The following is a 23,335-nucleotide window of genomic DNA, read 5'->3' as shown; positions in this document are numbered from 1 at the left end:
CGCTGACGCCGGAGATGCAGGAGGGACACAGGAGAGGCGCGCGCTGTGCGCTCCGTGTCCCTCCTTCACACTGCTCTGCCTGTCACACTGACTGACTCGAGTATAAGCCGAGGTGGCTTTTTCAGCACAACAAAAAGTGCTGAAAAAGTCGGCTTATACTCGAGTATATACGGTAGTTAGAATTCTCATGCTTCCTGTACAGGAGTAAATATCTATGTCAGTAAGGTATCTGCCATCAGTGTAACAGGTCATGGGTTCTAAACTTGGGTATGACTGCTAAGAAATGTGTGATTTAAAATAAAAGACAATGAAATGTATAAATACAGAATATATTTTTTTGTCCAGAACACTCCATATACACGGAGATGAACTTAGGCCACTGCACTGACGGCTTTTGTGACCTGCTGCAGTGTCCGAAGATGCAGCATCACATCCGCTGTGTAATTCCAATATAGCCACCCCATCGGACATCCGGCCTCAAGCTTCTGAGGATGCAGCCGCTGGCTTCGGCACTTTGAGAAAACAGGGCCAACACGCCACTATTTTTTGGAATGCTCCCTATCACCTCCTCCAAACACCAGCGGCATGAAATCATGTGTTACTTTTGTGGCACCGAGACCGACATCCAAGAACCAGATCTGTACATGCGCAGTACGGCTCCTGGTCATGCGCAAACTGTCAGGTGTATGTTCCGCTCCTGTCATGTGTTTGACAAAATGACAGTTGGGAGCTGATTGGCTGGAGCTGCAATCCCATACTCAGCAGATATGCGAAAATCAGCTAATGCTGCTGTCTGGGAATGTACGAGACATCCATCTGCGGCTTCGCAGATCCCAGCAACGGCGCACGCAGTATGGTCACAAAACCTTTGCGAATAACCTTCCTGATTAACCCTGTCATAACTGAGACTCAGGCGCCATGTTTTCTGCGTACGAGATCGTGTTGTGGGCTGAGACACGCCCTGAAAATGGCCATGATACGCCACCTCCCCCAAAAGGTCCCTGACTGTCAATCAATTTGTGAATAAGTCCTTCCTCCGAGCGACATCTCTAAGGTACCTTTGGCGCACTGCGGCTGTGAGACATGCGCAGTCAGATGACAGTCGCTCAGCTGCCTAAATATGGCCAGTGCATTCACATCTGATATCAGGCCAGGAGCTCAGCTATCAGAGTACGAGGTACTTAGGATTAGTGCTTAGCGTGGCTAAGTCATAGAGTCCACGGTGCGCTAAACAGGGCTATTTGGCGCAATATGAGGAGCGGTGAATACGGACACATATGTTGACTTATTGACGTGCTTGCCATTACAGTCCGTATCCTCCTGGTTGGCTCTGCGCAGTAAGTGGCCTAGTTATTATTATCAGTCTTCTTACTGCCACAAAAATGTATGGGGCAGATGTAGGAACGTGCGTTTTGCACGTAGCGCACGCTAACTCCCGCTGTTACCGCATCACAGCTATGTAAGATGCGGCTCACAGCGGGAGTTTAAGGCAATCGCAATGCGCATGGGACCGCTTCGTCTTGGGCGCTGTGCATATACCTATTTGCTGGCCCCCTGATGTATTAACGGCAGGACTGTCACTCACCGCTCGTTATGTCCCCTCTCCCACTTCGCCAGGTCAGGGCTGGCGCTGCAGCACTGTTGCTACTTTCATGTGTTTTTTTTATTTTTTTATTAAACTTTATTGCACGTGGACATTCTTCTGCTGGTCCACACAGCCTTATTGCGCAGGCGCCGGGGGCCTCTGGCGGGGCAGGCAGGAAGCAGGGGAGAAGGGCGCATGCTAACATCTGCGGCGCCGATCCCAGCCGAGCCGATGTGGATGGAGCGCTATCGCGTAACAGGTGAGATAACGCCCTCCCACATCGGCAGCCAGTCATATAATACATTGTGGCGGCGGGAGGGGGCGTGTCACCACAATAATGTGGTGATACGCCCCCAGGCACATAACATCCGTTAGGACGTTTTTCATACATCACCCTCGTTATTCCTTATCACCTCATATTGCATCGATTTCATATATTTCTAGCACCCTATTTATCCATCCGGGCTGAGGTCATGGGTTCGATTCCCACCGTGGCCCTAACTGTGTGGAGTTTGTATGTTCTCCCCGTACTTACGTGGGTTTCCTCTGGGTACTCCGATATTCCTCCCACAATCGCAGCGGCTGAGTAAGTCCCGGGCTGCGCAGAGACTGCACAAGATTTGTTCGTACAGCTCGGCTACACAGGCGATCGCACACTTACACAGCTAAAATACATTCCCCTGTAGCGGCAACTATCTGATCGCAGCGCTGCAAAAATCCCCTAGCGAGCGATTAGGTCTGAATTAGGCCCCATGTCCCTAACTGTGTGGAGTTTGTATATTCTCTCTGTACTTGCGTGGGTTTCCTCCGGGTACTCCGGTTTCCTCCCACAATCCAAAAATATACTGATAGGTTAATTGTCTCCCAACAAAATTAACCCTAGCGTGAATGTGTGTGTGTGTACATGTGATAGGGAATATAGATTGTAAGCTCCACTGGGGCAGGGACTGATGTGAATGGGCAAATATTCTCTGTCAAGCGCTGCGGAATATGTGTGCGCTATATAAATAACTGGTAATAAATAATAAATGTCCAAGCGTACGGTACTAGCGAGCGATACCAAGACCCCTCTCCGGGAAAGAAACTTGTGGCTGACCTGCGATGAGCTGGACTGATAATTTTGCAGTCCCCATTTAAAAAAAAAAAAAAGGGTTTGCGTTATTCTGCGTTAGATTTCTGTGATATCTCCTGCGTTCTGCTTTTGGTATACCGCAGTGATAGATACATCGCGAGGAAGCCGATATTGCCGTATGATTTCCGTGGGTGATACCGTTAATAAGTAGGCCCCTAAACCTTTCCTATAACATTTGTCAGCGCAGGTTGATGAACTTGTAAACACGGTTAGTGGATATTGGCACGACGCGTCTTCCTGATTACATATTTCCCCGTGATCTCCTCTGGCCTCATACGCGACGCTAGCTTCATTCAGGATCACGCTTGGCTGCAGCTTTGTCATTCATTAGGTGTCCCCGGTGACCTTGCTCTCTGCAATAGCTCCAACGCTCTGCAAAGTGACAGCAACGCTGACGTTTTACGGATCTCTTCCGGCATTGTTCTCTCATGCAACCAATTTTAGCTGTGCAATTGTGTGTCGCCTAATATGGCCCAGCGCCCCGGCACACACAGGACTGGATTTATCATATGGAACACTCGGGCCTACACTACTGCAAGCCGTCAGCCAGCAAGTCTAGATCCAGTTCCCTTCACAGGTGACTCCAGGCCTAATGCAGACCTGATCGCTCCTCTGAGAATTTGCAGAGGTTTACGATCAGATAGTCGCCGCCCAGACAGAGTGAAAACCCGCCCCGTGCAAGTCTGCGTACGCCATGCGAAAAGCACTGCAAACGCCGGTCAGTTGCAAATCCGTTCGCAACTCACTCACCATCGAATGATTTTTCCAGCCCAGGACTTAGTCCTACAGTGCGATATAAACAGTCTGATCAGGGCCGGAGCGGACGTCACACACCCGCCCTGAAAACGCTTGGGCGCTCCTGCGTTTTTCCTGACACTCCCAGAAAACGGCCAGTTACCACCCCCAAACGCCGGCTTCCTGTCAATAAGCCTAGCGATAAAAAAACTGCAAGATTTTTTTGCTCTTTGGCCTCGCGCCTGCGCATTACTATCCGTATGCATGCGCAGTCGTTCCATAATCGGCCGCCCTGCGATTTCGCACAATAGCGATCAGGTCTGATTTAGGTCCTCCATCTTTACCATAACCCCTCATTTTGCACAGTGGATTTCTGACAAGGCTGCGTCGGCGGTGAGACAAGGTAAGTACCTCAGGGAGAAGGCAAGTAATTGCTGCTCTCCCACTGATGTCCCCATGCAGGGAAGCAGTCTGCCAGAGTGCGGTGTCCTGCTGACAGCCCGTCTCCCAGCACTTAGCCTGCCCTGTCCTCCTCCCTCCTCCTGCTGGATATCTAACAGCTTCCCTTCCGCATTTCCCCACACCGTCTGCAAATCAGACATTCTCCTCATATGCAATTCACAGGCAAGGAACAGCTCTGTACAGATGGGATAGTGTGAGCTGTGTCATCACAAACATTCGGCGCAGACTGATTTTATACTGCATCGTTTTATGAAAACAACATTTCTTTGTACATGACACGATATTAATGCATTATAGCAACAGGGTCTGGCTGAGCTGGGGCCTAAAGGGCCTATTTGCTGGAGTGGAAATGTCCCTAGGCAGCAGGCCTTGGCTTGTGGGCACAGCGTAAGGGCAGCTACCTGACCGGTTAGTGCTGGGAGAGATGCCAACATTCCGACCCTAAGTATTACTTAGCGCTCACTTGCCAGAAGCAATGTCTGTCCTGATAACTTAGGCAGGAGAGCGCTGCGCTGTGGATGAGCGGAGGCTTTGATGCATCGTCTGCAGCCTGCAGACCGACAGCCGGATCTGTAGCCTCTCTTAAGGATCTGGGCACTAAGGGGCTGGGGCAGGGTGAGGACTGCGCTGGTTTGTGTGCAGCATTTGCAGCGATAAAGCTTTGTACATTCGGAAAGCGAAACAAGCGCACATGCGCCTGCGTAAACCGGCGCGCTTTTTGCAGTTATTGGACCCTGGCCATTTTTGTGGCATCGGAATGGCATGGGAAAGGTGGCACATCTAGGTCGTAGGTCTTGGGAGATATCTTATGGCCATTCAACGCATCTCCTTGGGTGTAAGTCATTATGGGTTGCTGTAGGGCTTATTCCCATCTAAGTGATGTTCTACACCAATGCAGCCGTCACCAAGCTGTGTGCGGCAGGAACCCGGGCGCCACAGCGCACTCGCAGGGGTGCTACAGATGGGTGGCCCGATCCCAAATCACATGAGTTGGGGGCAGTCATCTTTGTTGGCTGTCTGAAGCCTTAGGTCCCGGTTCTGAGTCGGTCGCAATGGCGATATTTGCGCAAATGTTTGAAGGTTTTCAACTGCGCAAGCGTTTAAGTAGCTTAAAAGTCACACAGAGCCTGCGTCCCACGATGTGCGCACAAGGTCGCAGTAGCAATTAAGACGCACGGCCTCAGAAATATACTGGAAAAGTACTGGGCGCACGGAGATGAACTGTATTGTGGGAGTGTCGCGGAAGTGTCGCAGGCATGTCACATCATTGGTTGCAAACTCTAAGGATGCACCAAGCGGGATTTCAGAGTCTAAAGATGGAGAAAGCGGGCGTCTGTCCTTGCAGATTAAGTCGCAAGGAGGTGTGTGGGGGGAAGGGCTTGCACTAGTATTGGCAAAAAGACGCAACCGCGGTGACCACTTGCAGGTATACGCCTCCAGTTCACAGTTATCATCCTGCCACTATCACTTTGCTTCCTGGTTCGGACAGAGTAGGCCTAATGGGGGGGGGGGGGGGGGGGGGGTGCTTGATGGTGTGAGAGACAGTGGCCCTGATTCAGGTCCCAGGATTAGAGGTACTGATGTTCGGCACTTTGCGCATATGCAGTACGGGTCTGCGACGTTGGACGGAGATCGCCGGCAGACTGTCAGTAATTGACAGTCTGCTGCCGTTTGAGGCTGGGGCCAGGGCGGTGACGTTGACGACCTCCGCGTCACGTGTTGCTGCTGTGTTGGGGGAGTGACGGGGCCAGGATCTCCATTGGATGACGCAGATTTCCTGGCATCTATGCTGGATCTGCGGCGGCTGGCTTGCGTGACACCAGGGGTCACGCAGATAATCCGATACTGCATCCTTGTACGCAGCTGGGATCACTAATGTGAGTAGGGGTCATCTGCTTATATCAGACGCCCCCTGCTGTATTACCGCACTAGTGCGTCACTGCTGCTTCCGTATACGCAGCAGCAATTCCAACGAATCACAAATGTTTTCACCGATCACCAAAACCCCAATCTCCCTGCAGGTAAGTGTTTTGCATGTATTTCAGGATCTCCTTGGTACACTTCCCTCATACTTACCTTCTGTCCACAATCCTGACGCAGCGAGAGGCGAAGTACCCCAACTAATACAAGACTCCGGGTAATAGGCGCTTTTCCTTGTGACAAAACTGAAAGGAACTCTGCCCGCACTCGGCCTTACCCATATTGTACATGGCACCAGCGGCGTGGCAGTATTAATGCCATAAATGTAGACAAAACAGAAAGACATTGGGTATCAGCCCTAATAATAATATACTTTTCCTTGTTAGGCTGCCCATGTGATCCCTGCTGTACACACGTTATTTATATAGCGCACACATATTCCGCAGCGCTTTACAGAGAATATTTTGGCCATTCACATCAGTCCCTGCCCCAGTGGACCTTACACTCTATATTCCCTACAACATGCACTCAATTCACTAGGGTTAATTTTGTTGGGAGCCAATTACTCTACCAGTATATTTTTGGATTGTGGGAGGAAACCAAAGTACCCAGGGGAAACCCACACAGGTACGGGGAGACTATACAAACTCCACACAGTTAGGGACATGGGGCCTAATTCAGACCTAATCGCTCGCTAGGGGATTTTTGCACTGCTGCGATCAGATAGTTGCCGCTACAGGTGGAGTGTTTTTTAGCTGTGCAAGTGTGCGATCGCATGTGTAGCTGAGCTGTACAAACAGATCTTGTGCAGTCTCTGCGCAGCCCGGGACTTACTCAGCCGCTGCGATCACATCAGCCTGTCCGGGGCCGGAACTAACGTCAGGAACCCGCCCTACAAACGCTTGGACACGCCTACGTTTTTCCAAACACTCCCAGAAAACGGTCAGTTGCCACCCACAAACGCCTTCTTCCTGTCACTCTCTTTGCGAACGGATCCGTCGCACAAACCCTTTGCTGATCCGCTATGTACCTGTGCAACGCGCCTGCTCATTGCGGTGCATACGCATGTGCAGTTCTGACCCGATTGCAGTGCTGCAAAAACACTAGCGAGCAATCAGGTCTGAATCTCCTTGGGACAAATATCCCATGGTGGGAATGGAACCCATGACCTCAGTGCTGTTAGCCAGTAATGCTGACCACTACACCATCTGTGCTGTCGACGTTATGCATTTTACCCAAGATGGTATGGTATGTATGTATTTGAATACAGTGTCCTTACAGTCCCTGTTGGTGTACTGGTTAGGCGTCCAAATACTTTTTTTGTTTGCTTAACTGCGCACTGAGTCCCTTTTTGTTCGGATAAGCTGCCGCACTTAAAGGTGACCAACCTCCAAATAGAAACAAAAAATACAAATTTGTGCTGCGCTCAATCCTGGTGATTGTAATGTGCTTACCCCTCAATTTGTTATCACTAATTGTCTGTATGGTTTTAGGTACAGTATAACCTACACAGGAAGGTGATATATGAGACAATAGCTTTTATAGTTGACCAGTGTAATTTATAAAGTATAGTATATACCAGATCATGGATGAAATAATTCTGTGGCAACTGTATTTTTAAGTGCTAAGCTCCGTTTATTTAGGCAATTTAGTCCAGTATTGTCCATATCATTTCTCAATGTCGCCCTTTCTTAATGCGGCGTCCCGCATGCAAGTTTCACCAGATTCTACTTGGTGCAGTCTTTTGAGTACTCAATTGCTTCTGCAGTAATACTGTAAAAAGTACTTGAGTCTTCACGGTGTGGAGCACTCAATGTTCATTCATATGGTACACAGACACAGTGGTTTCCTCCGGACTGGCTTCCTCCTCTCACCCTGGCTGTCCGTGGTGCGTCCTGCTTCGGACGTTCCCCGTGCGCCAGTCGGTTCGATCGAGCAGCCTGTCTGAGGCAAGGGAGTCCGGGGGGCGCTCTACGGAGCTGCTCACCAGGCTAACCCCGCCTCATACGGACACTCACCTGTTGTCTTTTCCCGATGATGACCCGAGTTCCGACACCGACTTCTTCCTCCGTTCCTCGTCCTGCGGTTGCTTAGTTACGAGTGCGCTCTCTGAATGTCTGGGTCACGTGACCAGTTCTTTCATGGATCGTCTCGTCCCCTCTACTCCGTGCGGCAATGATAAATGAAATGTGGATAATAAAATCAGTGGTGCCCCAACGCGTTTCAGCCTCTGTCAGGCCTTCCTCTGGGAGAATGGTGTCACATACAGGCACATGGAGGCCACAGACACTACTGAGCCTCATTTTGACTTGTTTTAAGGACATTACATCAAAGTTGGATCAGCCTGTAGTGTGTTTTTCCACTTTAATTTTAAGTGTGACTCCAAATCCAGACCTCCATGGGTTAATAAATTTGATTTCCATGATAATTTTTGTGTGATTTTGTTGTCAGCACATTCAACTATGTAAAGAACAAAGTATTTAATAAGAATATTTCATTCATTCAGATCTAGGATGTGTTATTAGTGTTTCCTTTATTTTTTTAAGCAGTGTATATATATATTTCTCTTGCGATAAGTACTGCCATTATAATTATAATTATTATCAGTCATATATATGTAGCACACACATTCTACAGCACAGACACATCTTTCAGTCATTCTCATCAGTCCTTACACCAGTGGAGTCTCCGCTGCTCCGCTCCCCGGATAAGAAGTGATATTCTGTCAGGAGTTCCTGTGGGGATTGTTGGTTTGGATTGTATTACGGGGTGTGTGGAGATGTATATCACCCATTCTGCTCAATAAACCACTGTTTATTTTCATCTACCACTGCGCCCGGTGGGCCGATATGCCTGCGGCACCTGTTTGTTTGTTTGTTTTTTTAGCCCCCCCCCCCACGTGACACACAGCCTGCCGCCGCTCATTACATCCACATTGTCCCCAGTCATTCTGTTATTCCATCTCTTTGTATTGTCTTCAGTACAGCAACTCTGCCATCCATCCTCTCACATCAGTGTATATACAGCACCTGCAACTGTATGCCTCACATCAGGCTATATACAGCATCTGTATGCCTCACATCAATGTATAAACAGCACCTGTATACCTCACATCAGTGTATATACAGCACCTGTATGCCTCACATCAGTGTATAGACAGCATCAGTATGCCTCACATCAGTGTATATACAGCACCTGCACCTGTATGCTTCACATCAGTGTATATACAGCACCTGCAACTGTATGCCTCACATCAGGCTATATACAGCATCTGTATGCCTCACATCAATGTACAAACAGCACCTGTATACCTCACATCAGTGTATATACAGCATCTGTATGCCTCACATCAGTGTATACACAGCATCAGTATGCCTCACATCAGTGTATATACAGCATCTGCACCTGTATGCCTCACATCAGTGTATATACAGCACCTGCACCTGTATGCCTCACATCAGGCTATATACAGCATCTGTATGCCTCACATCAATGTACAAACAGCACCTGTATACCTCACATCAGTGTATATACAGCATCTGTATGACTCACATCAGTGTATACACAGCATCAGTATGCCTCACATCAGTGTATATACAGCACCTGCACCTGTATGCCTCACATCAGTGTATATACAGCACCTGCACCTGTATGCCACACATCAGTGTATATAGAGCACCTGTATACCTCACATCAGTGTATATACAGCATCTGCACCTGTATGCCTCACATCAGGCTATATACAGCATCTGTATACCTCACATCAGTGTATACACAGCATCTGTATGCCTCACATCAGGGTATATACAGCATCTGTATGCCTCACATCAGGGTATATACAGCATCTGTATGCCTCACATCAGGGTATATACAGCATCTGTATGGCTCACATCAGGGTATATACAGCATCTGTATGCCTCACATCATTGTATATACAGCATCTGTATACCTCACATCAGTGTATATACAGCATCTGTATGCCTCACATCAGTGTATACACAGCATCTGTATGCCTCACATCAGTGTATACACAGCAGCTGCACGCCTCACATCAGGGTATATACAGCACCTGTACACCTCACATCAGTGTATATACAGCATCTGTATGCCTCACATCAGTGTATACACAGCATCTGTATGCCTCACATCAGTGTATATACAGCACCTGTATGCCTCACATCAGTGTATATACAGCACCTGTATGCCTCACATCAGTGTACATACAGCATCTGTATGCCTCACATCAGTGTATATACAGCACCTGTATACCTCACATCAGTGTATATACAGCACCTGTATACCTCACATCAGTGTATATACAGCATCTGTATGCCTCACATCAGTGTATATACAGCACCTGTATGCCTCACATCAGTGTATATACAGCATCTGTATGACTCACATCAGTGTATATACAGCATCTGTATGACTCACATCAGTGTATATACAGCATCTGTATGACTCACATCAGTGTGTATACAGCATCTGTATGACTCACATCAGTGTATATACAGCACCTGTATACCTCACATCAGTGTATATACAGCACCTGTATGCCTCACATCAGTGTATATACAGCACCTGTATGACTCACATCAGTGTATATACAGCATCTGTATGACTCACATCAGTGTATATACAGCACCTGTATGCCTCACATCAGTGTATATACAGCACCTGTATGCCTCACATCAGTGTGTATACAGCATCTGTATGCCTCACATCAGTGTATATACAGCATCTGTATGCCTCACATCAGTGTATATACAGCATCTGTATGCCTCACTTTTGTCAGAAGTCAATTCACCTAGCAGTATGTTTTTTGGGGTGTGGGAGGAAACCTATGCAAACACGGGGAGAAACAAACTCCACACAGATAATGCAATCGCACTCATGACCAAGAGACTGTGAGGCAGGCTACAATGCGAACCACTTCACCAACCATGCTGACTGGCCCATGATACTTGGTAAGGTATTTAGGATTCCCCATATCGAGGCAAGGACGCGCCAAGCTGATGTTTCTCTCTACAATGTAATCTGATGATATAAATTCCCTTTAGTTGTTACAGCTAAACTGTAATAACTGTATAGAACAGCGGAACCTACGAAACAGCGGGGAGTTGCTGGGGATTTGAAGGTGACCGGAGCTAAACAGATGCCTGCTATTAAATCATCCTCTCTGTATATTACCCCGGTATCTCGTTATGCTTTTATACCACCCCCATAAACAGGATTTGACATTCTGTGCGGAGCTCCTATCACAAAGCTAATACATAGCGTACGGGACTGCTAGAATTGCCTATAGATAAATCAGTGAAATGGTTCCAGAAGCCTCGCTGCAGTCTGCTTACATTGGCGCAGATCCTCCTCCTAAAGTAACAGCTTGTTTTTGTTTTATGTCTCTCTACAAACAGCCGCGTCCTGAGCCAGATTGTCAGGCGACACAGATTCCCCGGAAACGCTTTCAGAACTCTTTAGAGACATTTAAATATTAGTTTGTTTCAGTCCTGTCACTAATTTGGGAAATGGTCAGAATCCTGACATCGGAATACTGACGGATGCCCAAGTTGAATATTATGGTTAGGGTTAGTTATAGGGTTAGGCAGTAGGGGAAGGGTTAGAGTTAAGCTGTGGGGGTTAAAATACTCATCGGGATCTATCTGCAATCTGAGTATTGGGATTCCGCTGTTGGGATTCCATGTTGGAATTCTGCTGTTGGGATTCTGACCATCAGGATTTCATACCCAACCCACTCATTTTTCATCTCTGCATACCTCCTGAGTTAAAGAAGATTAGAGACCACTGGACGGGTCTGCTGACCCTAATTTCCATAAGGATTCTCTGGCTTCCCTGGGTCAATAGCAGCAGCGGTGATAAGGGCAGAATACACTCTACTTACCGCGGATTTCCGTTGGCACCTCAGTAGCGTGGGAACAGAAATCTGCAATAAGTGTAGTGTACATATAAAGCTGCCCAGAATCTGTCTGCTACATGCAAAAGCAGCCGGTATTTACCCTGCATGCAGACATAACTGTATTTACACCCCTAGCATTGCAGCGTGGCTGGTCATGGTGCAAAGTTACTGCTTTTATTGCTTTTGCATGCAACTCAGAACCAGCCGCGGTGTGAGGTCAGTGTAAGTGATCACTGGTGATGATGGTAAACCAGAAGTGCTCTGCGTATGGGCAATTATACATACTGATAGTGATATACCCATCGGGCAATAATAATTCCTGACCCGACATCTCTTTCTGCTGACAACAGGACAATAAACCCTGCCCCTCACACCCGCTGCCTGGGTCATATTGACTCAGAACCGTCCTTTGCTCCCCACATTCAGGGGGTAATTCAGACCTGATCGTAGCAGCAAATTTGTTAGCAGTTGGGCAAAACCATGTGCACTGCAGGTGGGGCAGATGTAACATGTGCAGAGAGAGTTAGATTTGGGTGGGTTATATTGTTTCTGTGCAGGGTAAATACTGGCTGCTTTATTTTTACACTGCAATTAACATTTCAGTTTGAACTCACCCCACCCAAATCTCTCTCTCTGTACATGTTATATGTGCCCCACCTGCACTGCACAAGGGGGGTCATTCCGTGTTGATCGCTCGCTAGCTGTTTTTAGCAGCCGTGCAAACGAATAGTCGCCGCCCACTGGGGAGTGTATTTTAGCTTTGCAAGTGTGAGACCACCTGTGCAGCCGTACCAAATTACATACCCTCTACACAGTTCACACAAAGCTTACATGTGTTCTTGTTCTACACTCACCCATCCCTAGACCCCAGGCCAACATTGTAGGGCCCCTATGCTGTCAGTAATTTCGGGCCTCATCCGGCACTTCAATATTTCACCCCACTACAGCTAATGTTTAGGAAGCGGAGCTTATACCATAATTTACACTTTCAGTAATCACACATACACCGATACCCAGTTGAAATAAAGTCTGCTGACCTCTTTGTTCCTTTCCTTTTCACTTCTGAAATAGCGCTAGTGCACTATCAGTTCGCCCCCCCCCCCCCCTTTCCCAATGTCTCAAAACAAGCCTCATCTCACTGATGAGTGTGTCTTGCTTTGGTGCAGAGTGCAAAGTGCCTTTAACTATTGCTGCCCTAGAGCACCGGTAACAGGGCCTTAGCAAAAAAAAAAAAAAATTTGATGGGACCTCTAGTCCCTGCAGGCCCCTAGGCTTCAGCCTAGCAGCCTAATGGATAACACGGCCCTGACTAGATGATACAGCCAACCAAGAACCTCTGTAATCTGGCATGACCATTATGCACTAAGAAGCACTAATCTGCATATATCACATTTCCCTGTACTTTCTAAGGTTGCGAGCTCTGGCCTCTTCCCTCTCTGTCTGTTATTACCCAGTCTTGTCTTATTGTTGTGTTCTCCAGCACCATAACGCCTAAAAAGCGCTGTGTGCCGGCTGCCCCCCTGAGCTCCCAACCTTCCACACATGATGTCATTACGTCGTGCAGGCAGGGTGGAGGGGCAGCACCGTTAAGTGCAGTGTTGACCAGAGATTACTAAGGACACTCCGATCGGCTGTACAGGCTGCAGGACGTCTAGACCGTCTAAAGCAGGGATGGGGAACCTTCGGCCCTCCAGCTGTTGTTGAACTACACATACCAGCATGCCTTGCTACAGTTTTGCTATTTGGCCATACTAAAACTGTTGCAGGGCATGCTGGGATGTATAGTTTAACAACAGCTGAAGGGCAGAAGGTTCCCCATCTCTGGTCTAAAGGATGCTCCAGCAGGTCTGCAACAGCGATCCAGGCACCCTATTAGCCAGAAGCAAGGACCGTGGGGCAAAGAAGGCTCCACCCAAAGAGCCCTGCGGTCTGTGCAGCAGCGCTGGTTGCACGCTCCTAGTCACAGCCCTGGTGTTCTCAATTGTACAGCGCAATGGAATATGCTGGCGCTATATAAATAAATGTTATTAAATACCGAGTGAATAAACTGAGAAACATTTTCCATGCGACCATACTACAACAGAGGAGACCGTTTCCATCATTAGACGGTGCTGGTTCTCCAACCTCTGCAGTATCCGGCAGCTTCCAGAATTACCTCCTTATTTTGTGACCCTATTGGCAACATTCTGTTATGCAGACACAGTTCTGCAGTGGGTAGAGGAAGGTTCTCCTCCTGGAAACATTTGCATGTACATTATCACATAACACAGGGAAAACAAGCGTCGCATCTGCTAATTAGCGGGAATAAGGATTGCAGGCACAGGGAGGGATCAATTTGTTGCATCGTTCAACTGTTCAAGAAGCAAACACATCAGCACGAGACCTGCCCTACCCACAGGAGAGAGACGAGAGGGCCCAGCACACACATACAAATGGAAACAAATCTATTATAAATTGGCACAGTCATGTAAGCAAGGTATCAATCCTCTGCAGCGTTATTCTATATTTAAGGATAATTCCACCCACAAAATAACTGGCTGAGGCGTCTTTTGATAAACTAACAGGAGAGTTGTCAGTGACCCCTCACCATAACCAGCCAGGATCCTTCACAAATACGGGGAGGACATACAAACTTCACACATATAGGGCTTTAATGGGAACTGAACCCAAAATCTCAGTGCTGTGAGGCAATACTGCTAACCACTACGCCAACCATGCTGCCCCTAGGTCCCTGACAATGAAACCTCCTGCAGCTCTAGTCGGCAGCCAATTAGGAATCTTAGACAGCTATTTAGGGACCATCTAAGCTGTGCATGCACCCATTGGGGTGAGCGTGGCTGAGCGCCATCGGCCCCCCACATATCTGGGTCCCCATTCGTCCCTGCCATAATCTCAACTGATTGGCTCGGGTACTCTGCTCCCCCACCAGTGCCCCTGAGGGCCCCGCATGGAGCCAGGAGGACAATATGTAGAAGAATCTGGTGACACTGACAATAGTTGCATGTTACATCATCTCTGGCACAGTGGCTAGCATTGTAAGAAGTCAGCCGCAACACCTAAGATAAAGGGTTACAGTGATAGCAAATGAAAAGAAAGATAACTCTAGAAAACAACATGAAGGAATAGGTTTAGCTCCCTCCAACCCCCCTCCCCCAATAATTGGGTATATGTAGTGCCCATTCAGGTTCACCAAACTTTATTAAACACCCTTACTCATTGACAATAGTACCTTGAGGAGGTAGACACCATTTATACACATGCTAATGATTGCCGCCTCACCTGCTCCCTGGTCACCACGCCCCTCTGTCACATTCAGGATTTTTCCTGAGCTTCATCTAACCCCTGAGATACCTTTCCTCACTCCAACAGACTTTCACCCAGCACCAAGTATGTTCTTAAAACGCATATTTTCATTCTGACCCTTCCTCCTACCCCTGCAGTCTCTGCCCTCTTCTCCCCACGGTGCCCGCCGCCCACAAACTGTATAAACTGTACCCTGTCCCCCCACTGTCTTCTCTACATACATTAGTCAGTACTTATGTATCCTGTTGTCAGTTTTATCCCCCTGTGCGGCGCTACTGAACCCTTGTGGCGCCTTATAAATAAAAGATGATGAATGAAAGACAATAATACACAGACGGCGACCGGGACAATGAAAACTGCCGACGCTGTGAAGCCGCAATTTATTGTGCCTTCCCCGTAACACATTAATATCCTGTTCCGCATGATACACAAGTGAATCTGTAGGAAGCTACAGGCAGCACATGAGACCTTTGTGGAAGCTAAGGGGCCAAGACAGCAGATAATCAGTTACTTTGTGAGGAAGGCGGTGATAATAACGGGCGGGGGCTGCCTCGCTGAGGCTGAGCGGGACGGATTTTCACTCAAATATGAAAACATGAAATATATTCACTAAAGAAAGGAAAAAATGCAGCTGCACACATACAGTATGTAAAGTTACATAGAACTGTGAGATGGGCGCAGGCCTGCCTTGGGACATATGCACCAGGTTTATATCTAGCGTAGTGGTTCCTAAATCCGATCCTTGGGATATCCTAACAGTCCAAGTTTTAAGAAAATCCATTGTTGAGCACAGATGGTTAAATCAAATTGACTGAGGTACGAAATAAGTCACCTTAAAAAACATGGCCTGTTAGGAGGTTGGGAACCTCTGATTTAACGTGCATCTGATACACACAGAGGCAGCTAGTCAGCAGAGTCTGGCGCATAAGCGCTACCATGGCCGTTTGCACCTGCTTGCGATTACATGAGTATGTACTTACGGCGCTTTCACCCCCTCCTTCCCACCGCTGTGTCAGAGTCAAACAAATCTGCATGCGTGCATACAGGCAACATTTTTTCCGGGCACGCAGAGAAACAATTTGTGCATTTTACGTTACACAAATTCTTGTTCAGTACAGGTCTGCATTTGGCCCAATCGGGCACTTTTTCTTTTTTCCTTCTGTCTGTCATCTAGGTTTAAAAATGTCCGTATTTTTCCAGGCTGATTCAATGGGGACAGATTTAAACAAAAAGACCTAAAATGGGGTTTCAAACCTTTTTAACATACTGTATGCATTATAGACTAAAAACAAAAACATTACCAAAAACTATAAAAAAAAAAACGGGGAAATAAAAAAGCTTAAATGTTGCATGCAAAAACGCTTAATGCTTCTAAAAAAAGGAAAGAAAAAACACAAAAAAGCAGAGGACTTTATTTTTTTCAAGAAATATGGCCAAATGTGCACGGCCGCAGCACGTAGCCCGTGAAGTACGTCATGAGCCGTGCGCTGGCTTGGTGGGTATATAAGGTGTGCGATAGGCCATCTGCACACATATCACTCGTTGCTATCATGGGTAAAAGGGGCGATTTATCCGAGTTGCAAAAAGGGATGGTTATCGGCTTTTGGGACAAGGGCGGCGGTATCTCTGACACAGCGCAGTGTGTGACCTGTCCGTGTGCTGCTGCGGTGGAGGTGTATCATGAATGGACAAATGGCACCATTGCGAATAACCTACGTGGAAACTGCGGAGCGCCACGTGCCATTGATGTGAGAGGTGAACGTCGGTTACAAAGGTGCGTGAGGGCCAACCGACACGCTACATCGGAGCAGCTCACCATCACAATGAACCTGGGGGCTACCAGACGTGTGTCTAACATGACAGATCAGCCCGTCTAGCCGCTGTCCGTGCCGCACACGGCGGTTACTCCGGCTATTATCTGGTGATCATAATAATGTGACTCCACCGTGTATCTATATGTACCTAACATATAAACAACAGTACAAAGTTACAGCTATACAGCGATAACACGACATTACGCATATCACAAGTTACAAATAAGATATTACATTATTTTTTAAAAACCCACAAAAACCAGAACACGGCAATAAGAACATGAATGTAAATATAACATTGCTTTAGAATAGGATATAAAACTAGACGATCCATTCTGCTGCAAGCTGAGGTTTCTCACCAATGAGGCACTTGTGTGTGTTCTCACTATTGTCAGTGTGTCTGTGCATACATTGTGTTACTTATCTACGCTACACATATTGAGATACACCGTACGGGGCAGCCTCCCTATAACGCTGTACACCCAGAAATTCATCACACACTGGCGACATTTCTCTCAGGTTTATAATTGTCGATTCCATAAATCCTCAGCCCACTTTTATAAATTATTACATAGACTCTCCCAGAGAGAACATCACAACCTCTTACTGGAAACACTGTAGACTATGCAGAACCAGACATCGCACTTCTGTATGTGCATAGTGATGTACACTGGATACAATGTATCCCTATCTGCTATGTGTCTATTTATATGCAGGGAAACTGATTATACAGTAAAATGAAGCACAGGCAGCATGTCAGACACAAACTATATGTATCCAATCCCTATATACATTATATATATCACTGTACTGTTTGTTGTTATGATCTTAGCCAAACCAAACACAGTACAAGTCCCCTTACACTGAATACCCCTACTGCATAGTAATATAACCATTATCAGCTGCAGAACACGGTACGCTGCAGCCACCGTGGAGAACAGTGAGTGATGCCTTTTACTGGCCAATTCAACAAAATCTGACCGCAAGCTTTCAAGACCACTTGGGTCTATTTGTAAGACATATTTTTCATTGTAACAGATGGAAACACACAACTCAGTAAGGAAACCTGCAAGCAATTACAGCCCTATGGTCTAATTAGCTAAGAGTATAAGCCCCACATAACGTATGTAAATTAGAGGGAACAGGATACAATTAGGGGCACATTTGCACTAAATAACAGCAACCAATCAGCAAACTACTTCCATTGGTTTAGTGCAGGTTAGATAATAAGTGAATGTTTGGCGTTGCTGCACAAGTGCTGTTCTGTGACATCGCGCGTCTACTTTGGCACACATGCGCCCACTTTTACCATAGGCATAGGTGCTGGTGTAAGTGTCTGATGGGGGGGGGGGGGAGTGGGGAAGATCAGAGGCCATAACTGCTGCGAGCAGATGAGGGTGACTTAGAGGGAGAAGAGGACGGGGTTATTAGTCACCTGGCGGAGGCGGAGGTGTTAGTGCGCAGCCTGTAATATGCCTACAGGACAATTTTGCCATTACAATGCTAGTGTGAGTAAAGACAATGGGAAAGTGCTTCAATGGGGCTACTAATCTAACACAAGCTTGTAACAGATCAGTTCTAGCTCTGTCTCTCTCGCTCTGGAACCAACACACAACCAGCAGATAGATCACCCTCTGGTGCTCACTTACCCACTGAGAGCTGCACTGGGCCAAAGCAGAGTGACAGTTGGACCCAGAGGAGAAGAGCCAACACTGTCTGTTGCTGCTGACCTAGCAATGGGTCCGTTCTCCTTCCTCCTCTCATTCCATGACACATCTTTCAGCGAGCTGAGGCATCCGAGCAGGATCTGAGACCTGTAAGGAGACACAGAGGTGAGTTATCAGCTTACTTCCTGCAATGCCCTCCACCATGTGCACTGGGTTATATCTATATGCATCACCATGTAACACGAGCACTGGATCATGCCTATGGGCATCACATTCCTGCACACCTACCACTATGAGAGCTGCAGCTGGGGATGGACTCACCTGTCAGGGGCTCTCCCCCAGTGCTCTGCACTCTGCAGCTGGGGATACACTCACCTGTCAGGGGCTCTCCCCCAGTGCTCTGCTGCGCTGCATGTAGAAAGGGATCTGCAGCTGGGAAAACACTCACCTGTCAGGGGCTCTCCCCCAGTGCTCTGCATGTAGAAGGGGATCTGCAGCTGGGGATACACTCACCTGTCAGGGGCTCTCCCCCAGTGCTCTGCATGTAGAAGGGGATCTGCAGCTGGGGATGGACTCACCTGTCAGGGGCTCTCACCCAGTGCTCTGCAGCGCTGCATGTAGAAGGGGATCTGCAGCTGGGGATACACTCACCTGTCAGGGGCTCTCCCCCAGTGCTCTGCTGCTCTGCAGCTGGGGATACACTCACCTGTCAGGGGCTCTCCCCCAGTGCTCTGCATGTAGAAGGGGATCTGCAGCTGGGGATACACTCACCTGTCAGGGGCTCTCCCCCAGTGCTCTGCTGCGCTGCATGTAGAAGGGGATCTGCAGCTGGGGATACACTCACCTGTCAGGGGCTCTCCCCCAGTGCTCTGCAGCTGGGGATACACTCACCTTTCAGGGGCTCTCCCCCAGTGCTCTGCTGCGCTGCATGTAGAAGGGAATCTGCAGCTGGGGATACACTCACCTGTCAGGGGCTCTCCCCCAGTGCTCTGCTGCGCTGCATGTAGAAGGGGATCTGCAGCTGGGGATACACTCATCTGTCAGGGGCTCTCCCCCAGTGCTCTGCTGCGCTGCATGTAGAAGGGGATCTGCAGCTGGGGATACACTCACCTGTCAGGGGCTCTCCCCCAGTGCTCTGCTGCGCTGCATGTAGAAGGGGATCTGCAGCTGGGGATGGACTCACCTGTCAGGGGCTCTCCCCCAGTGCTCTGCTGCTCTGCAGCTGGGGATACACTCACCTGTCAGGGGCTCTCCCCCAGTGCTCTGCTGCTCTGCAGCTGGGGATACACTCACCTGTCAAGGGCTCTCCCCCAGTGCTCTGCACTCTGCAGCTGGGGATACACTCACCTGTCAGGGGCTCTCCCCCAGTGCTCTGCTGCTCTGCAGCTGGGGATACACTCACCTGTCAGGGGCTCTCCCCCAATGCTCTGCACTCTGCAGCTGGGGATACACTCACCTGTCAGGGGCTCTCCCCCAGTGCTCTGCTGCGCTGCATGTAGAAGGGGATCTGCAGCTGGGGATACACTCACCTGTCAGGGGCTCTCCCCCAGTGCTCTGCACTCTGCAGCTGGGGATACACTCACCTGTCAGGGGCTCTCCCCCAGTGCTCTGCTGCTCTGCAGCTGGGGATACACTCACCTGTCAGGGGCTCTCCCCCAGTGCTCTGCACTCTGCAGCTGGGGATACACTCACCTGTCAGGGGCTCTCTCCCAGTGCTCTGCTGCGCTGCATGTAGAAGGGGATCTGCAGCTGGGGATACACTCACCTGTCAGGGGCTCTCTCCCAGTGCTCTGCTGCGCTGCATGTAGAAGGGGATCTGCAGCTGGGGATACACTCACCTGTCAGGGGCTCTCCCCCAGTGCTCTGCTGCTCTGCAGCTGGGGATACACTCACCTGTCAGGGGCTCTCCCCCAGTGCTCTGCTGCGCTGCATGTAGAAGGGGATCTGCAGCTGGGGATGGACTCACCTGTCAGGGGCTCTCCCCCAGTGCTCTGCTGCGCTGCATGTAGAAGGGGATCTGCAGCTGGAGATGGACTCACCTGTCAGGGGCTCTCCCCCAGTGCTCTGCTGCGCTGCATGTAGAAGGGGATCTGCATCTGGGGATACACTCACCTGTCAGGGGCTCTCCCCCAGTGCTCTGCACTCTGCAGCTGGGGATACACTCACCTGTCAGGGGCTCTCCCCCAGTGCTCTGCTGCGCTGCATGTAGAAGGGGATCTGCAGCTGGGGATACACTCACCTGTCAGGGGCTCTCCCCCAGTGCTCTGCTGCGCTGCATGTAGAAGGGGATCTGCAGCTGGAGATGGACTCACCTGTCAGGGGCTCTCCCCCAGTGCTCTGCTGCGCTGCATGTAGAAGGGGATCTGCAGCTGGGGATACACTCACCTGTCAGGGGCTCTCCCCCAGTGCTCTGCTGCTCTGCAGCTGGGGATACACTCACCTGTCAGGGGCTCTCCCCCAGTGCTCTGCACTCTGCAGCTGGGGATACACTCACCTGTCAGGGGCTCTCCCCCAGTGCTCTGCTGCGCTGCATGTAGAAGGGGATCTGCAGCTGGGGATACACTCACCTGTCAGGGGCTCTCCCCCAGTGCTCTGCACTCTGCAGCTGGGGATACACTCACCTGTCAGGGGCTCTCCCCCAGTGCTCTGCTGCTCTGCAGCTGGGGATACACTCACCTGTCAGGGGCTCTCCCCCAGTGCTCTGCACTCTGCAGCTGGGGATACACTCACCTGTCAGGGGCTCTCCCCCAGTGCTCTGCTGCGCTGCATGTAGAAGGGGATCTGCAGCTGGGGATACACTCACCTGTCAGGGGCTCTCTCCCAGTGCTCTGCTGCGCTGCATGTAGAAGGGGATCTGCAGCTGGGGATACACTCACCTGTCAGGGGCTCTCCCCCAGTGCTCTGCTGCTCTGCAGCTGGGGATACACTCACCTGTCAGGGGCTCTCCCCCAGTGCTCTGCTGCGCTGCATGTAGAAGGGGATCTGCAGCTGGGGATGGACTCACCTGTCAGGGGCTCTCCCCCAGTGCTCTGCTGCGCTGCATGTAGAAGGGGATCTGCAGCTGGAGATGGACTCACCTGTCAGGGGCTCTCCCCCAGTGCTCTGCACTCTGCAGCTGGGGATACACTCACCTGTCAGGGGCTCTCCCCCAGTGCTCTGCTGCGCTGCATGTAGAAGGGGATCTGCAGCTGGGGATGGACTCACCTGTCAGGGGCTCTCCCCCAGTGCTCTGCTGCGCTGCATGTAGAAGGGGATCTGCAGCTGGGGATGGACTCACCTGTCAGGGGCTCTCCCCCAGTGCTCTGCTGCTCTGCAGCTGGGGATACACTCACCTGTCAGGGGCTCTCCCCCAGTGCTCTGCTGCGCTGCATGTAGAAGGGGATCTGCAGCTGGGGATGGACTCACCTGTCAGGGGCTCTCCCCCAGTGCTCTGCTGCGCTGCATGTAGAAGGGGATCTGCAGCTGGGGATGGACTCACCTGTCAGGGGCTCTCCCCCAGTGCTCTGCTGCGCTGCATGTAGAAGGGGATCTGCAGCTGGGGATGGACTCACCTGTCAGGGGCTCTCCCCCAGTGCTCTGCTGCGCTGCATGTAGAAGGGGATCTGCAGCTGGGGATGGACTCACCTGTCAGGGGCTCTCCCCCAGTGCTCTGCTGCGCTGCATGTAGAAGGGGATCTGCAGCTGGGGATACACTCACCTGTCAGGGGCTCTCCCCCAGTGCTCTGCACTCTGCAGCTGGGGATACACTCACCTGTCAGGGGCTCTCCCCCAGTGCTCTGCTGCGCTGCATGTAGAAGGGGATCTGCATGGCCCTAGCGCATCAGGACATCCATTCGTCTCCTCTCTCAGTGATACAATGTCTCATCTCTGTGTTACAATGTAACTGTCCCCTCTCTGATTGGCTGGCAGGCCAGGAATCCAGTGCACGGTCCTCCCCCTCCCTGATCAGACATGCACGGCGCTGCCCTCCTCCTCCTCCTCCTCTGCTGCACCCTGAAAAGGTCAAGGAGACGATATCAGCCAGGAGCCTTCCCATGGCTGGGACTCCAGTCACCCCTCCTGCAGTGCAGTCACCCCTGGCCAGCACCTCTAGGGTTAACAGCCCCTCACCCCAGCAAGGGGGGCTCCTCACCTGCAACAGACCCACGCGTGGGGCTCACAGGGGAACTTACACGTCTTTGCACCTCTCCTCCTCTCCTTCACCTGACAGGCGCGCCCCCGGGCCTCCTCTCTCGGCTCGGGGGCGCGCACGGGTGACGCTCTCCAGGGTCCTGAAGCAGCAACAGCTCTCTGCACACACTGAAGACCGGTTGTGTAATTAATCTGCAGGTAGTGCTGCCATTGAGTGACACCCCCCCAGCACATAGAACAGGTCACTGCTGATGCAGAACTGTGTCTGTTATCCAAGTGACCATTATATTATTATGTTTCTCTTGGCACAGAGTGTATGTGCAATGTCATCCTATGATGCTGATACTGTCATTGTAATAATACCCCCTATCATTGTAGAGCATTATAGAAATGATGACATTTATGTTATTTATTAAGAGTTACTTATATAGCGCACACATATTCAGCAGAGCTTTACAGTCACATTCATCAGTCCGTGCACCGGTGGAGCTTACACTCTATTTCCCTACCACATGTACACACAGTAGGTATAATATTTTTTTTGTCAGAAGTCAGTTGATCTGCCAGGATGTATTTGGCATGTGGGAGGAAACCAGAACACCTGGAGAAAACACGCTCAAATGTGGGGAGAAGATACAAACTCCACACATATGGTGCTTTGGTTGGAGTTGA

The 23,335-nt window shown here is 49.7% G+C and overlaps 1 protein-coding gene across 4 annotated transcripts in view; it reads right to left on the bottom strand.

Moving 5' to 3' along the window:
* Nucleotides 1-22,755, bottom strand: part of SUSD4 (sushi domain containing 4) — a 206,367-nt gene extending 183,612 nt beyond the window's left edge. The window contains exons 1-2 of one of the 4 annotated variants that reach the window (XM_063919026.1): nt 22,665-22,755; nt 18,515-18,679 (exon numbers count right to left, since the gene is read on the bottom strand). In XM_063919026.1, the coding sequence (XP_063775096.1) occupies nt 18,515-18,641 (127 nt within the window). In that variant the 5' untranslated portion in view covers nt 18,642-18,679; nt 22,665-22,755. Of the gene's footprint in view, nt 1-1,539; nt 1,804-18,514; nt 18,680-18,907; nt 18,964-22,664 lie in introns of those variants that run through there. The other 3 variants (XM_063919025.1, XM_063919024.1, XM_063919027.1) reach the window with 3 other exon arrangements.
* Nucleotides 22,756-23,335: the final 580 nt, after the last annotated feature.

The sequence above is a fragment of the Pseudophryne corroboree genome, chromosome 4 (assembly GCF_028390025.1).
Source record: "Pseudophryne corroboree isolate aPseCor3 chromosome 4, aPseCor3.hap2, whole genome shotgun sequence".
NCBI lineage: Eukaryota > Metazoa > Chordata > Amphibia > Anura > Myobatrachidae > Pseudophryne > Pseudophryne corroboree.
Note: the sequence above shows the minus strand (reverse complement) of the source record. Positions and strands in the feature narration are given on the sequence as shown.